General features: G+C 47.7%; 1 protein-coding gene across 2 annotated transcripts in view; it reads right to left on the bottom strand.

The window, feature by feature from the left end:
- Positions 1-18,316, bottom strand: part of SLC22A18 (solute carrier family 22 member 18) — a 62,897-nt gene that overhangs the window by 31,808 nt on the left and 12,773 nt on the right. The window contains exon 5 of one of the 2 annotated variants that reach the window (XM_052811749.1): positions 13,447-13,559. The exons of the other annotated variant lie outside the window; for it this stretch is intronic. Coding sequence (XP_052667709.1) covers positions 13,447-13,559 — 113 coding nt within the window. The remainder of the gene's footprint in view (positions 1-13,446; positions 13,560-18,316) is intronic. 2 annotated transcript variants of the gene reach the window in all.

Here is an 18,316-nt window from a genome sequence, read left to right as displayed (position 1 = left end):
AAGAAAGTGAGCAGTGGCCACTGTGTTCCTGATAACTTAGTGATGCATAAACTTAGTGCATAACTCATTGTAAATCACAGATGGTTTTGTTCAAGGAACTTTGTTTTACTACCTTGACAATGCTTGCTGAATGTATTTCATCTTTGACCCATCGTGGTCTGGTCTATGTTGTTAAGATTCCTCCTAAAGACAAAAAAAGCAAGCACAAAATTTCACCAAAGCTTCTTGAAAGAAACAAAACCACAAAACCCTCAACAAAAATAGATTTATTTAGCCTCAAAAAATTTCACACGTTTCCTCGGACATTCAGGAAAACGTACAGAGATAGTCTGGCTTCCACAGCCCAGGGCAAGAAATGGCACTATAACACAAATGAACCTAGACAGCCCCGCGCTCAGCAGGCTTCAAGGCAGCCCTGCCGGTGAAGGGCAGCCAGTACCATCCATCACATTAAGCGTGCTTTTGAGAAGAAAACAAAAAAACCCCCAAACCTTCCTTTCTGCAGTTCCTACTCCCTGTCCTCATGAAAAAACATCACACAAAGGCATGAATAAGTGTGCCACGAGTCTTTCCCGCTGGGTCTCCTGTCCAAGCAAATGCCCATGTGAAAACGGTATGTGAAGCGAGGAGCGCAGGTTAATGCCAACGGAAGGAGTGTTAAATCCCAAGTGGGAACAAACACAGCCTCCAAGGGACATGTGCCAGAGAAAGATGCCCTTTCTCACTTGCTTCCTTGTGGTCAGGTAGAAGGTACTTCACAAGAGGCAGGACAAATAGCCTGGGATAAATCACCCGTATTTCACTGTAGCCCCGCAGTGGGACTCCTTTGGTTGCAATTTTCCTATTATTTCACTGGGAGCCTGGGATTTCTCTAGAGACAGAACATAAAACCTGAGCGGATAGCCACCCCCGCCCATGCATCAGCAGGGAAAGGAGGGAGTTCACTGCCCTGATGCAACTGGAAACCATGGCCACCGTATCCTTTTTGCCACATATGTTTTAGATGAGGAGCAGCAGAAGTTGGCTGCTGCTGCTTCGGGGAAAGCAGGAGGCTCTTTTTCACTCCGGTGAACTTGACATCATCGCAGGCTGTCCAGGGAGGTGGTGAGACTTTGCGTCTGCACTCTCCAAAGAGTCCCTCACAGGGCGAGAATGAGTCACCCGCAGACAAGTGCTCATTCAACTGCTTATTTCTAGTGGCAGCCACATCTGGAAAATCCGGGTGGTGGGAAAGGAAAAAAAGATGAAGGGGGGTATGGGCATCATGCATCACCCATTTCCGTCAGAACTGGGCGAGGGAGGGATGCTGAAGATTGGCACTGGTGCATTAGCAGAGCAAAGAGCCAGGAGTGCAAGAACAGAGGCACATCAGAGCTGCCATGTGCTGGCGTGGGATGGGGCCAGGGGTTCACAGCCATCCCAAAAGTCGCGGGAGCTACCTGTGACTTAACTTCCCTTAAGGGACATTTGCTCCTGTGTGTGTCACCAACCCAGCACAAGGAAGGTTGCTGGTGGGACTTGACACTCAACCTTGCAGAAGCAGCACTTTAGGTCAGTGCAGGGCATTGAATAAAAACACTTGGGCTTCTTCCACAGGGAAAATCCTCCTTTGGCAGAGCTCCCTATGTAAGCGGTGCTCTGTGTGAACAGATGGGGCTGGCTGTCCATCAGGGGCTCTGCAGCAACAAAGCTATCTGTCCCCTGTGCACGCCTGCTGCAGAGAAAATCCCAGCAATGAAAAGCAGCTCGAACTAACCGGCCCCTGCCGCAGCCCCAGCTCAAGCGCGGCAGATCCCGCCGCCCGGGTGTGAAGGGGGTGGTTGTGGCAGGATGCTAATTCCCAGGCAGCTGGAACAGCCTGCCCGCGCCAGCCCATCCTGCTGCCTGATCCAATGCAGCGCTCTTCGGAGGAACTCAGCTAATTGCCGGAAGAGGCATATCAGTTACGCTTCATTAAGACGTGGGTGGATTTGCATGCTTTGCCCATAATCTGCCACTAATTTCAAGTATCATTTATTCTTGTGTGCTCTTTTCTGGTAAAACACCCTATTTCAAAATACTGCATTTTGTTAATTCAAAGCTTGCACTTGTACGTGTGATTATTGCTTTTCCCTATCGCACAGCGTAAACAGTCCCACTGGCATCTCAGCGCACTAAACACCTGCACATTTACATGCATTTATAACAAATGGGGGAATAAGCTGCACTCCCCAAAAGATTTTAGCCTGCTGGCTGGCTAAAGCGTTGCTTGCTTCACGCTCCACGGCATCACCCTGTATGTCTAGAAATGGAGGAGTCTAGACAAGGACCAGGTATGAGCTGCACTCCCTGAACGGGGGCTTGCAACATCTGGCGTTGATCCCAGCAGCGCTAATACTGGATGAGCTGGGGCAGGTCAAGATAGGCATCAGAAAGTAGGTGTTAGCGGTCAGTTCTCACAACAGAGGCATCCCACCGGTGAGGCCCGTTCAATCTATCTGTGAACAATCTGGAGCAGCAGTGAGGTAAGAAGGTTTGCTGAGGATACGCGACTAGAAGAGTACTGGGGAAAAGAACAGTTGGTGGGGAACTGCATGTGGCCCTTCCAGGGCTGAGAGATTGAGCAATGACATGGCAGCTGAAAGCCAGTGCAGATTAAATTTGAAGCGATGCACGCAGGGAATCAAGTCTTAAATTCATATATGAAATTATGGTTTCTGAACTGCTTATTATTACTCAGGAGTAAGACCTTTGGACTATCATAGACTATTACACAAAACCATCGGCTCGGTGCTCAGCTAATCAAACATTAGGGATTACCATGAAAGAAACAGCAAGTGAACAGAGAAGGGAAATTTTCAGGATTGCAGGAAAAATAATAAATAATAATAAATAATAATAGATAATAAATAAGACTAACCACAACTCTCACTTTGCGCTTGGGACACTCAGTTGGGAAAGGGTAATGCTACATTTCAGCCCAAGAAACGTTCATGTATCTTATCAAGTGACTGTTTAATACAACACAAAGATGCAATCCTCCTCTCTTAAATGCAGATTTTTCTCAGTCTTTTTCTTGGATACTCCAACCATACAAAGTAATAATAATTTTTTGGGGGTCCCTCCCACCTTCTTCTACTTCTTCATGGTGGAGGTTTGTTCCCTAACGGGTAGCAAAGCTTTTAAGTAATTTTTTTTTTTTTAATTAAGCAACAAAAACTGCCCTTCCAAGCTCAGAATGCAGTAAATTATTAAAATGCTCAGTTTGGGTGTGTCGCTGGGTAAGGACTCCCACACACAGACTGGTTAGAAGGTGAGCAGTGCTTGCTAGACTACCCGGTGACTCACCACCAAACGCATCGTTAATCATATGTTACAGCATGTCTGACTTCATAGAGTACTGTAGGTGGTGTGAAATAATCTTTGAATGAGTTCAAGCTTTTTCTAGCTTTTATGAGGTTACAATGCTTCAGACTCCGAAAGACTCAGCTGGGCAGGAAACTGTTGAGGATTTGCTATAGTAACCTGGGCTGCACTCCCAGCACGTCAGGTCTCAGCTCATGGCGGTGGCTTTGGAGGATCTGCAAGTTTGGCATTGGCTGGAGTTGTTACCTCTCACCGATCGTGATGCACTCGCTTACTCAGAGCTGGCTCAAAGCAACGCGTAGGCAGAGCTGAATTTTGCTGCCCAAGGATGAGGGGTGGGGTCCGAGTAGTTCCTGCGAGGGCAAGGGGTAGGATTTGGCTGGGAAAGAAAGCTTGAAGAGAGCTCTGGCGAGCCAGGACCACTGCCTTTGCTGGCACTAAGGAGACAAGCAGTGACTGCTACTTCCAAGAGGACCTCTCCCACCTTCCAAAACCAGACACGGACGCCAGATGCTCTGGCTTCCCTCAACGAGCATGCCTTCTTGCCACTTGTTCACTAGACAACAGGACTGTGGGCAGACAGTCCGATGCCGCAGGCAACTACCTATTTTGCCAACGCTTGGAGGTGTCCCAGCATCAGCCCACCAAGGGACTTGAGCTTCTTCCTCTGCCAGTCCCTTTTACAAGCAGGACACTGGCAAGGCTACTGCAATGATCCAAGAGAGCAATCCTTGTGTCACACAAAAGGAAGGGCTCCCTCCACACCCCACACCCAAAGGCTAACAAGGTAAATAGCCAAATCATTGACTAGCCAAGTCTGACACTTAAATTTCATCTCTTACCAGGACCGCACTCATGTGAGTGACATTTTCAAGCTATGTAATCCCTGGCAAAACAAGTTACTACTTTACCTTGAGGTAAGTAACTGTATGTGGAGCATCCTACCAGAGGTACGGCACAGACCGATCATGCCTTGGAACAAGTAGTGGCAGCCGACACCTCCTACCTCAAGGTGTGAAAAATCTTGCCATGCTTCACCGAGGGCTCCAGCGCCTTTTGTCTAGTAAGACCTTTTAATGAAATAGGACACATTAGGACTAATTTTGTATGGGAAGCAATGTTGGAACACTAATACCCAAAAGTCGCAAATAAAACATTTGACACGTCAGGTGGAAGACTTTCCAGCATCCCACACCAACCTCTTTGGTTGCACAACAGGCCCCTTGAAAACAATCCTTTCTCCAGCAAAGACAGAGCCTGAGGGCTGTGGTGCAGCTGATTCGATGGAGTTTGACCCCAGAAGAAGGCATCTGCATGAGAACAGTGAGTCACTCCATTTCAATAATGGGTGAAAGCATTAATTAAAGGTGCACAGTTTGCGCCTGCTCGGGCAGGCTTCGTACGCTCAAACCAGGAGTTGTCTCACTGTTACTATATTTACTGAAGTTCCCCAATTAAGTATTTTGTTCCCCTTATCCCATAATGATGGTGGTTTCTGCATGTTAAATATATTCAGAAAGGAGGTTGTTCTGTGTTTCATATTTGCAAATTGTAGTAGTTTTCTCCCCTGCACAGGTTGCAGGACAAACACTAGCCAAGGAACAGCTAAGGAACTTTGCACTGAATGATGTATATTCAACTACTTTGTTTGGCATAGGAGAAAATAATTTATTTTGGTTAAAAAGTACATTAAATATTAACTGAATTTGCTTGCACTTTTTGGAGCAATGAATTGAAAACAGATTTAATGTACTTCATACCAGTCAAATGTGATTGCAGGGTCTTCTACGCATCTTGCATATTTCAGTGGATTCTGGCATTGCCAAAGCCCTGAACGAGAACATCCTTTACCTGTAGACCTGGTGCAGCAGTTGCATCTTGAGCTCTGCCTAACACACCTTTGCTCTCAGTTGGAGGTGCTCTGCCCTTAGGGAGAAAAAGCACTTCATTCTTCGCACCACATTTCATCTTGGCCCCACTACTGAGACCACCTACAGGGATTCCAGTTAGTATCAGCTGCATTATGCTGAACTGGTATTTACAGGAGCGCTTGGTGGGAACCACATCTTAGGCAGCCTCATGGGCAGCCTCTCCACCCAGCCACACACTTACGGCAGAAGCCTGCTCCGTTCACCATCAAATGACAGCAACTGTAAGCTACCTGATGGACTCGCATGGAAAACTGTGAGCAGTGTTTACTGTATTTTAAGTTGTGTTTAATTGCAAATTAGCAGCAGGAAACAAGGAGGGGTGAGCAGTGTGTGAGCCACCAGCTGTCTGCAGAGGAGTTTGGAAACCTCCGATTATACATTTCTGTAGCTCCAGTGAGTGAAGTGCTGGCCCGCTGCACACTGCAGGGTTGCTGTACCTAGAAGATTTACATTTCAAGCCATCTGGTGTTGCAAGAGCCAGAGGTCACACACTTCATTGGCAGGACATCTTAGGAAACACCTGTATTTTAGATGCTACAACCAGGTAACTCAAGGCAGCAATGGGCCATGTTTTTTAGTGGCCAGCAGCAACGATGATTTTAGACTGGCACTTGTGATATCCTGGACCCTTGCAGAGCTGGCTGCTTTCAGTGCACCAAAGAGGTCCACATAAACAGACAAACTGGTTGATGAGGAAATTATTTACCTTTTGAGGTGACTAGTGGGTTGTTGTTTTTTCTCTTTTTGGTGCACAATGAAAAAGAATTGTGCGGTTTTGTTTCACTTCAATTTTATTTTCAGCAGGGCAAAACCATGAAAACATGGACTTCCAAATGCTGCCAAGCCTGTTGGACGTACATCTATATAGCACCAGGGAAATACTGGGGTGTCCAAAGTACAAGGATCTCCAGACCTGGGTCCACATCAGTCCTCGTAAAAGTCCTTATATAAAGTTTTCCTTTGTTACATACAGAGACAGACCTAATGCAGTAGCAGCTGGAAAACTCACGCTTTAAATTTCACAATTTATCTTCATAACATCCCTGTGGGTGATGGTGGTGCAAACACCCTGTGTGTACTCACAGGGAAATGAAGCACAGAACACCTAAGTGTGCCGGTAAAGTCCCATAAAGATAGATCATGGTGGAAAACAAGCCGTAAAAATCAAGTCTCTCACATGCAAGTTTAGTGCTCAGACCAGCAGACCACACTTTTTCTCTCCTCTTTCTTTTCCCTGGATCTCCCAAACGCCTTTTCTGCTGCCCCAGCCACAACACCAATGCAACGGGAACCCACAACTCGCTGAGTCTTGCAGCACCCTGACAACGCAACACCAGCACTGCGTATTGCAGCACCATCGATGGGAGAAGCTCACGTATGCAGATTTTGGAAGTGTGTGACATCCCTATTACTGTTCCAAGAATTCCTCCCGAGGAGCCTTGCCATCGCGCGCCAGTGTCGGCTGGCCCAGCTCCACAGGAGCCAACTGCCCTAGAAACAGGCTTTGCCCCAGGGACGCATCCCGGAACCCTGACTCAATTAAAGCATGAATTTGAGTCAGTGGAAACTTGTCTGAGGAAGGACTGAGTAAAAACCACAGGGTCAAAGTGAAACAAGTCATGCAGATCCTGAGGAATTAACGAGAAACGCTGTAGTCCCGGCTGCACTGAGGGCATCATGGAAATGGGGTTGGAAAAGATCAGCCGGGGGCATCATGGAAAAGATGCAAAGTCAGTAAGAGCTGAAAATGGTTTACAGGATCAGGCCCAACATCAGCAGTGTAAATATGATGGCTGCCAATCCCCATCAAAATGGCAGCACCCGGTACAAAGAGCCCAGCCATAGAGCAGAGATATGGATTAGCAGCAGGGAAGGACTTGAAATTCATTGCTCTTTAGGAAGTTCTCAGATAGCAGCAGTTGAGGAAAAAAAAGGTGGTATGAGTTTAGTACCAACATCTTTACCTTTAATCCTTGCTTCAGATCAAGGCTAGTAGTTAAACAGGCCTCAAAGGCAAATTTTTTACTAAATGACACAAACTAAGCACAACTTACTGTATTTACAGATATAGCCAACAAACCCTGTATTTCAACTACACTAATAATAAGATATCCTAAAAGCAAAACACTATGCTATTTGAAGGCTTTAGGGATGTTCTTTTTGGGTTAAGTACAGTTAATATTTGCCTTTAATTTCTTCCACAGACCTATTTCTCATAAAATCCAAACATGACTGAAAAAGAAAGTACCGAAAGATCACTAAACATGTGGAAAAAATTATCCCAGAGGGAATATGAAAGCCATCTGCCCAAGACTCTCTCTGTGCTCATCCTGCAGACAAGAACAGTGAGAGATTGATGCTCTGGTGGCGAACACAAATAAAGTGGTGAACCCTGGTCTTGGCTGGCATCAAAAGAAACCGCACATCCAGCCGTCCAGAGAGCTCGTTTAGCTATGAGCATATTAGCCCCTAGGCTAGCCAAGACTTTATCGGTTGGAAAATCCCAATCATGAGCGCTAGCTGCAAGGGAAAAAAAAAAAAAGAAAAGAAACTGGAAAGATCAGGCAGGACAAGCCTGAACATGTTCAGTTTGTCCTTCCTATGTTACAATTATATCCTCATTCCTCAGAGCAAAAGGCAGTTCAAAGAGACAATAATACCCTTTTTAGTCTTACGCTTCGCAAGAACGTCACTGAAACGGAACTGAAGTGGTTCCCAGAGATAAGGCGACAAAAGAAATTAAACCCTTCCCTACAGCTACCCTTTGGTAAAATATCAGCAGAGAAATAGAGGCACCGCTTCAGACATAACTATGGCATTCATCTGAGGAAACAGGACTTACCTGAGTGGTTTCAAAAAGATTAATTTAGTATACTGTTCCTCAAATTGTGCAGCTGCTTCCTTCCTTTGCATTGCAGGAATATTAGCCTCTAAGGCTCATACTAACTTCATTTTATGGGATGGATAGTATTTTATTGTCAGGAAATGTGATTCCCTTTTGGGGTACAACTTAATAAACGCTTCAGTTTAAGTCCCAAGAAATCTGGGCTGAAGCACTGTAGACCATAGGATGGCTTTGGAGCAGGCAAAGCATGAGGGACCAGTTAAAGCAGCCACCAAACAGGGGGTTTCCACTGCTTTTTGTTAACTCCCTCATTTGGGCACAAAAGACATAGGCCAACAAAGGGTCAGCTTAGCACGACAAAGAAAAGAAACACAGCTGAAAGGCAGGGCAGGGAGCACAGGCGGGATGGACCTGGGAGGTCTCTGAGGGCTCACCCACCCCATCCTGTCTCCCTCCCAAGCTAAATGAAGCAAAACCGAAGATGCAGGGCATAGCGATGCCACAGGGACCAATTAAATGGCAAGGGGACAATAATTGGATTTGCAACTAAAACCATGAGACACTAAAGAGCCCTGGACAGCGAAATATTTGACAGCTGCAATCCTAGGCGTGGATGAGACAGGTAGAAATAAAAGTCTCCATCATCTATTACCAAACCACGCAGAAACCATCAAGCGCTTATGTTGAAAGGTTACTATGAAGTGAAACAACAGCTTTTTTTTAAATTATTCTTTAATCTACTTCACCAAGACTTTTATAGAGTATGGAAATAGCCCTGCTCATCACCCCAGCTCTGGGGTTTCGTTGCCAATGTACACTCATGTAACGGTAACAAACTTCAACCCGGTGCAGGACAGACACCTTTTCTAACCATAACTGGGCTGCATGAGAGCTTAATTACCCAACTGGAAAGCCATAAATACTTCAGACTGACTCAGTTTGGGCGCACTGCATTTTTTCCTGCCTTTCACTGTGTCAGGGAATTTCTTTCCACCCTACAGCCCTTAGGAAAGTGGCACATGGCTGAAGGAGTCAGTGGCCATGAATAATCAGGGGGAGACTCTTCCAGAACAAGGCAGTAATGTGAAAAAGTCTTTCTTCTGGGGCGACATTTCCATGACCGAGGAATGACATAATAAGTCCGCAAACAAAAAAGGCTTTATACCCCCATGGCAGCTTTCGAAACCTCTCCACGCTAGCTTGGTCCTTCCCTTCTGTGCAGAAACATCGCATTTTGGGGGCAGGAATTTAAGCCCCATCTGCACCGGGTCAATTGCCGTCTCTGCAGCCGTGGCTTTATCTCATTCTTTCTGGCTAACGCAATCCTACAACCCACGTTAATGATGCTATTTTACAGGACACAACGTTTCACTGTAGGACTGAAGGGATTTATTTCTGGTCTGGTATGAGGGTATAAGAGCCAAGCAAACCAACCTGTTTGCATAAGAGGTCCATCAAGGTACATACAGCTTGAGCCACCTCCAAGGGGCAAGACCAGTGCCTGGGCACCAGTTTGCAGTGACGGAGCAGAAAGAAAAGGTACAAACGGTATTGCCAGAGAGTGAAAAAGCAGCAGCATGCCAAGACGCACCCCCCGCCAAAAAAAAAAGAAAAAAAAAAAATCAAGCCACTGTTAGACACTTGGAAGCTGCTGAAAGAGCCAAACTGAGAAGGACCTGCTGAGGTGCAGCCAGAGGAGCTACATGCCAGGACGCATCCTTGCAAAGGCAGCCCAAGTACTGTGGGTACCACCAGGGCACCGAACTGGTGCTGGAAACCCAGCCAGGGTGTAAAAACATGGCACTGATGCTCAGAATGAGGCAGAACTAATGTTTCACTTCCAGCATGGGCTGTTTGCCAGGTGTGGACCTCTGCTGAGAGTTAACCGAAACGCATTTGAAACTCTGGACAAAACCCTTTATTTTGCAGGTCATTCGTTTTTAAGGAGAGGGCTGAGCAGTGGTCTAAGGAGTCAGAGTCAGGTAGTTCCAACCCCCTGCAGAAAAGTGTCCGGGGACTTCCAGAGGGGTGAAGCAGGCGCTACAGGAATGACGGATGCTAGACCAAGCCCAGCCTCCCAAGCCTGAGGGGATTTGCTCACACTGCCAGGAGCGGGGAAACTGTTTCTCACTAGTAAAGGAAGTCAAGCGCTTGGCAACAAGGGAGGCAGCTCTCCCACAACTCCGGTTACGCAAACAGCTGCCTTCTGCTGGGTTTCAACATGCTTCGCCGCTCCAAAAATAATTTCCTGCTTGATTTGATACCATTAGCAGGAGCACAGAGCGCAGTACGAACGGTCATGCTGCTTCACACTGGATCCAGCTAGCCATTGGTTTCCAGCAAAAGCCCCGATTTCTTTTTTTGGCAGAGGGGCACGACTACACAGGAGGAAAAGGTAAGAGGGGTGATAGCGTAAGCCCTCTCCTCTTCCTCCGCAAAGGGTTTTGATGCAAGCCTGGATGAAAGTACCTGCCACCTTTGTCCTTCCGGGCCTCTTTCCAGAGCTGAGATTTCCCAGCCCTTACAGCTCGTAACACTTGTGGCATATAACCAACACTCAGCAGCCAAGCAGGAATCCATGCCAACATAAAGTTCAACGACAAAGTCACTGCTTGCTGGGTGATTAGGAGCTGTGCCGGTCCCGGACAGTGTTGCTGGAGTTCTCCCACAGCACGAACACCCAAAAGCTAATATCACGCCTTCTTTCATTCCCCACTGGATGACTTGGTGTCCCATTTGGGGGCTTGTTGGAGTAATCCCAGTCCATCCCAGTGCTTTGGGAACAGCAGCACTTTCCATTCCTGGCTGGACTGGAATTTGGATAGCAAATTTTGCCCTAAGGTGCATCTGATTTCCTGTTCCCTATTCCCAGCCCAGGCATCTGCATGCCCCTTCCCAAGGGCCTGCCTTGGGGGGACTCCTCCAGGGGCCTTCACCAACAGTGCTTCCGAAAACTCAAGAAGTACAGAAAGTTAAAGATGCCAAGGCCCAGCACATCAGCATCACACTCCATAGCCTGTGGACCACCAACAGCACAGTACACCAGCCCTCCCAACTCACGGACTTACACAGAGGTTAGCTGGTATCTTCCAGTTGAAATTCAAGTAATGTTCAGCAAAGAAATGAAGCAGCAAAATAAATAAAACTCAGTGTCACCCAGTAAAACAACGGCTACAAAGTGGGATTCAGAAGCTGACAGCAAGTCCACAAAATCAGCATATTTTAAGGCAGTACAGAATGCACACTGGTGTGAAGAGGGACTCCTCAGCAGAGTCTGAAGGTCTGTTTCAGCCTCTGAAGAAGCTCCATGGGGTTTTCCAATACTGCCTGACTTAGAAGCAGAAATCCTCAACCGCATCAGCCAAATGATTTTGTGCTGTGTTTCTCCTCCTCTTATACCTTGAAATTGTTGTGCAATGGCACTTGTTTATGCTTATACATTTTAAGCCCAAAGAGACCATGAGGGACCATTTCATCTGATCTGCACCACACAAGCCTTACCAACCTTTTCTTTCCACAATCATCCTTTGAGCCACACAATGGCTTATGAAAGATGCCCCTCAGCCATAACTAGAAGAATGTAAGGGGTGATGAACCCACCACTGCTTTTGGGGAGCGTGGACAGAAACTAACCTTGGAAGGCAAAGCCATGAAAAGAGAGGAAAGGTCCCATCAGCAGTCCTGCAAAGGACATAACTCCAGGATGACACCCCCAGGTTTCATACTAGGCAAAATATACATCTGAGCTGACCCAAATGCCGGGTGACGCCCCTCCTGTCATCCTCCTGTCACAGTAAAAGGGAATAACCCTGCGAAGAAGGTGGCTCCTCACCTGCTGGAGGACCTGAGCTGGGTGGGAGGACAGGACTGGTGGGAAGAGTCTGCAAGCTGGTTTCCATGCTCAACTGACCCATGTCTGCAGCTGCTGCTGCTCCCACAGCCCCAGGGAGTGCAGATAAGCAGCAGTTCAGCTTTTCCAGACATAGCACAATTCCTGTTTACAGCCTCTGGGCTAGACTTTTCAAAAGAAGGAGCTAGGTGTCTATTCTTGCAGGAAACCAGGTGTGTAAACAGTTCAATTAATAGACCCAGCAAACTGTGCTCTAGCACAGCAAAGAGGGCTAGTGGAGACAAGCCAAGAGCACAGGAGCTGAGGAAGGAAAATACTTTTAAAGAATATGCCTAATTAGAGATGGGCCTGGGCCAAAAGTTTCTATTTGAACACCTGGAATAGCCCTGGGGAGCAGAATTGTAACCTGAACCCAGATCCACATTTTGTAACTCGCTCTTCTCCCAAATGAACAAAAACCCAGCTCCAGACCCAACCGCCACACAGTCTGAGCTGCAGGTCTCCAACAGCCAAAGCCTGGAGATCTGGCTGTCTACTCTCAACTGAGCTTTGGCCAAGCTGTTGTGCTGGGTTGCCGGTGCCCTCTCTCCCCACACCACCCAGTGCCCTGCCATGGGCCCACTCTGCCCCACTCCACAGCTCACTGTTGCTGCTTTAGCAGCATGCCCCTGGATCACTGACTCAAGGTGGAGATGCCCGTTCAGTGTCTGACGGCACGTCCCTATTTGCTCCAGTGGCTATGGCATCCCCAGCACTGTGACCAAGCCCTACTTTTCGCTGCACTGCCTTCTGCCTGCCCTTGCGGGCTAGAGCTGCAGCTCCTGGCCAAAGCAAGAAGCCTGCCCCAACACAAAGCCGAGTGGCTGCACTAATGCCTGCAAGCCAAATATTGACAGCGACCCTCAGTTTTGTGCCAAAGCCGCAGAGTCAGGGCTTGTTTGAAGGGCACAAGCTCCATGACGGCGAAAGCCCCCCCGTGCCCTTTATGAGCCTTTGCAGAAGCGGCAGACTCCCTTTTCTCCCTTACAGCTCAGTTCTCTAGGACAGAAAACTAAACTTCACCCACACCTGTCTCTTTTGAATGTACATGTTCTTTATAGCAGAATCACATTTGGCAAAGGTAGGTCAGCGCCATCCCCATAAAACCGCCCTGTCACAGGCATGTCATGCATTTCAGACAGCTTGCAAGGCTGACTAAACATTTACTTTTGGATGGCTCATTTCCAGAGTTCAGAAATAGATCCTCGTCCACAACAAAAGAGCGCCCGGGAGAGCCATCAGGTGGCTTCATTGCCCTGTTACAGCATGCCATTTGCATTCCTGCGGTTTCCCCCTCACAGTGTGCCCGCCGCTCCCCGGCGCCGAGCTCGCTGCTGCGTCCCCCTCTCAGGGCAGACCTGCAGATAGGCAAGGCCTTATCTCCTAGCTGGATTATTCTTGGTAGGTATTTGGCAGTCATTTTTGCATCATCTGACCTTGAGTCCTGTTAGGTCGAGGTAGGTGACTCAGGCACATGGCTCTTGACTGCTTTCCCTTTCCAGTGGGCACCCGGCCTCTCATCGGTACAGAATGGGATGAATTGGCACAGCTGGAGAAAGGCAAATGGGATTTGCTCACACCGGACGCTGTAATAGTCAAGGCAGTGTTTCTGTTTTGGAAACCTTTCAAACAATTTAGCTCCACTGCTATTCAGAGCAGCTTTGCACCACAGATGTCCTTTTCTAGCTATTGCAAATTCTTCCCTGCCACAGCTGAACCTCCATCCCCAAGAAAGAAAACAATTCAAAAAATAGTAATCAGGCTTTATACAAAAGCACAGGAAAAACTTTATGAATCCTTCAAGGGCCAAGAGAATCCATCTGAAAAGTGCTTGCCAAAGAGCACCCAGGCAAAATCAAAATGATGCAACCTTTCGTAGGGTGGACAGATTACAATCAGGCAATTACACATCCCAGACCATGTAATTGCATGCAATGAGAACACGTGTGGGTGCAGTGTGAGGCGTGAGCCTGATGTCACCAACCACAGGCTCCTCCAGTTACCCTAAAGGAGTTCTTCAACAAATAGTTTCAAAATTTCTTTTCTAAACATCAGTAGGTCCATCTACAAGTAGGTCTCCTTTTGCCATGAAAAGTAATTCCTGGAAGACTGGGAAACATCCAGGAGAACACTGGAAAACATCAGCCAGAAGAATCGATCCATCATCTGTCTCATATCCAACTGTGTCTGGGCAGTTGGAAAGGAGAGGGAAAGAAACCCATCACACACAATACGGGTAATCTGTTATACAGCTTTATATCAGGAAAGAGCCTTTCTAAGCTTCTGTAGGAAGTACGCTTAAATATCTGACACATGAGCATCCTCAGCTTTAATAACCATTACTGTGTTTCATCCCCCCTTTTTTTTGAAGTCTGAGAACAGCATTTAAGACTCTGGCCTCCAGTAAGCATTGCTCAGATGCTCCCCAGATGGCTTTTCCAGGGGGATTTCTAATTATTTGGGTTTTTTAAAGAAATATCCTGCAGGAATCTTTTAGGTTTCTGGAGGTTTCCTTCCTTCCTCTACAAATTTCTTTACCCAGAGCTTGATTTAAAACCAAACTCAAAGGAAACACTTCCAATGACTTCAATATGTCTCAGATCACATACCCTGGGGTAAAAGACAAATGAACCAAATCCCATAAAAATAAAGATGGTGCAGATTTCAAAAGGATTCACAGTGAAGTTTTGTGAAGATGTAATTAGTCCAAAAGTTTCAGCCTAGAATATCACGGAATAAAGAAACATTTAGTGAGACTGAGAAAGCAGAGAGACTGAGACAGACCACAAAGGATTAGACGTATAATCCCCTCTCCACCAAAAAAAATAAATTAAAATCAAAGCAACAATTGCTATAATAACAAGTAAACAAGAAAACCTCAGATGCTAAAAAATACTCAAAGTTTTCAGATGCTGAACTACCTTAAACGGACCAGCTTTCCAAAAGCGCTAAATTCCTATCCTCTGAAAATCCATGTTAGACATCCCCAAGTGGGAGAGTGAAAGAAAATCACAGTGATTTCTGGAAAGCCTGATCACTGCACTTCTGCTTTAGAGAGCAGCTGGACAGCAGAGTGGAGCCCCTTATGCGTTTGTAAAGCAATTAATTCTGATGAACATATAGGGTCTGTGTCTCTCCAAGCCCATCCAAGCCACCTCCCAAGCAATAGTTAATTACAATGAGACATGATACTCCTCCAGAGCTGCTGCTCCATATCCCCCAAAATGGGATACAGCCCTACAGGGCACGTTGCCCTGCCTCCTGCAAATGCCGGCTGGGCTAACTGGGAGTGCTTCTGCATGTGCTGTGGCACAGAGCCACTGCTGGCTCAACACACAGTGCTTTGCCCTGTGCACTGGTAGACCCTCACCATGGTGACCGGCCTCTCAGATCACACCGTTAGCATGGCCCTCCTCTTGGATCAGCACCTCTGCTTGCCAGTGGTGCTCAAGGGCATTTGCTGCACCACTTGGCACAGCACAGGGCTCAGCCCCTGTGGTCAGGAGCTTCCGATCTGAATGCTACAGAGAATGTTTCTGATGCTGGAAATACCTTCTCCCTTGGCTGTGATAACCCACGATTTGTCAGGTTAAAGAGACAAGCCCCAGCAAGTGCTGGGGTTAGCCTGGAGATGGCCAGTCAGAAACTCCTTTGCCCTCTGGCTGCATTCGCTGCCTGAATGCTTCACATACCTTTGGCTCTGGATGGCTGGTGGAGTGGCTGTGAGCAGGGTTTCATAAAGAGACTGCAAGGAAACGAAAACCCTGGGTGGGGCCATGGAAGCTGGTGTAGTTCGTGCAAAGGTCATACCCTTTTTATTTCCCTCTGAGCACCCCATCCGAGCAGCCGGGCCTTCACCCAGGACCACCGTGAACCAGCACCCTGTGACAATGGGCTGTCGCATCCAGCTGGCAGCCTCCTGCTCGTCCCATCGATCCAGCAGCAATGGCCAAGAGAAGCACCAGGAAGGGTTTAATGCCCAACCGCAAACTCCTCCAAAAGGACTGCTTTTCCACCCATCCTTTACGGCAGCCATATTTCAGGCAGGAGGAGAACAGGGGAGAGCAGCAGCAGTGGATGTGCTGTCCCCTTTCTTCCCCCATGGCAAATGAAGGTCCATTTTGGAAATACTACTTCTTTCCAGCCCAATACCCCTGATGCCCCAATCTTACTGCCCCAGATTACCCAACACATCTAAAAGCACTAAGCCTTTCTCCTGCAGAGCTTCACTCCTCAGCTCCCCAAGTCCTAACTCCTCCCAGTCCACCCTTCACATGCCAAATCCACACATTTCCGTTCATCCCGACCTTCCCTCCCTCCCTTGTCTGATAGTCCTTCCCACACAAGCACCACATCCTTCCTGCCCCAACCTCACCACAAGCCTGGGTTCATTCACCGAAGCAGATCAGAATTAATTGTAAGCATGACCCTTTGAATCTAAAGGATTAGGAGATGTAAAGGAGAGAGCTCTCCATAGGAACACATGCAGGCACAAACGGAGGAAGCTTGTGGCACCCCACGTTGCCCTCCAGGTCCCTCTGCTAGCTCTTGCTGGGCTCAGCTCTGCAGCCCTGCACTTCAGCCCCCAACCTCTGGCACTCCCCCACCACCAAGCATTATGGCTGGCTGAGCTCAGTTTTTCTGCTGCTTTTCTGAAACAGCAAAAGGCTGGCACTTCCTTTTGATAAACAATTTTTAAAAAAGAAACAAGCCCAAAAAATTGAACTGTAGCTGGGCTTACAAAGACTCTGCCTGCCCAGGACAGCAGGGGATGAAGAGGAGGATACATCCAGGAAAAACTGGTTGTGTTCCTCCGAGGTAGTAGATATTTGCACGAGCACACCTCGTGATAGAGGGAGTCTGCATCCCAAAGGCTGTATAATCTAAATAGCAATATTGTAAATGTATTGGGAGAGAGAAGGAAAAACCATCTCATTGCCCCATATTATGCATGAGGAACACCAGTGCAGAGGGATGGGACGATTTACTCACATCACAGGCAAATCGCAGCAGAGCCAAATCCCAAATCCCAGTTCAGGGACTTAACCACAGCCTATTCTGTGCTTTCTATTTTCTGTTAACAAAGAAAACAGTATTTTCCTGGATTTCAATCCCCAGTGATACTGCTGGATTTGCTGCCCAGTCATGAAATATTCCAGGAGTGGGAAGAGCAGATGAAGCTCCAGTGAGTCATGAGCAGACACTGCCTTATTGTGCAACCTGCACAGAGAGGGTCATGTTCAGCCCTCCGACCCTGCCTCTGCTAACGAGGCCAGACCCAAAATGCCTTGTGCCTTTCCATAAAATTCCAGTTTTGGGGGTTTGAGGTTTTTTCTTTCCTTTTTTTTCATTTTTTACACGTATTATCTGGGGCTGTTAAGCCTGGCTTGACAAGAAAAATCAGCCACCCCCTCAATGACACCTTGTAGAAACACAGCTAACAACCAACCAGGCAGGGCACCGCACAGAAAGCCAGTGCTTTCAAAGCATCGGCTGAGGGGAGCAGTGTTCAAACATACATAATTGTTTAGCAGAGGTAACTTCACAAACATACACACTTTTGATTGCGATCTAGCCACCACGCGCGCAAAACAGGGTTTCGCTCTCCCGCCGCCCCCTCACTTTCTGACTCCAGGCATGGGGTGGCAAGGCAGGGCTGCCTGCCCCGGCACACAGGCATGATGAAAGCTGGAGAAGGCAGTGGGGAAATTTCCTTAGCCCCCCCTCAGATATTCCCCCCGCCCCCTTTATTTCCTAACTGTCTGTCTGCTGGGGTAACCGCTGTCAACCCACAGAGGGACACCAGGCAAACCATGCCAGGAGTCCCTCTTCCCATGGCTCTGGCGCAAGTCAATTCTCATCAGCCCCCAAACCTCAGTGCTCTGTCTAAGCAGCACAAACCAGCCACACAAGGAAGTTCTGGATACTTTCTCCCCCCCCCTTTTTTTTTTTTAATGCCTTTTCATCATGGTTTCCCTGGGAAGATGAAGCAGCTGACCCAAAAGGGCAGAGATGCCCAGGAGGAAGGAGGGTGCTGTGGGGAGAAGGGGCAGGTGGACATCTCCTGTGAGCCAGCACAGTCACAGCCCTCCCACCAAATCCGTGCAGAAAGCTAAGTGGGAATGAGCGTTTTGAAGGAGAATGGGGAGCTCCTGACAAGGCTAAGGAAGGGGCTGCCAACCAGCATCCCATAAGCTCAACCCAAGCCCAGCCCTCTTCAGCCGTACCCCATATCGTTGAGGGCAGCCACAAGGCATGGGCTCTCCCTCCCATGAGCTGCTGGCTCCTGCCCTGAACCCCACTCCT

Source organism: Harpia harpyja, chromosome 16 (assembly GCF_026419915.1).
Source record: "Harpia harpyja isolate bHarHar1 chromosome 16, bHarHar1 primary haplotype, whole genome shotgun sequence".
In the NCBI taxonomy this organism is placed as follows: Eukaryota; Metazoa; Chordata; class Aves; order Accipitriformes; family Accipitridae; genus Harpia; species Harpia harpyja.
The sequence above is the reverse complement of the archived record's forward strand: the minus strand, read 5'-3'. Positions and strand labels throughout refer to the sequence as shown.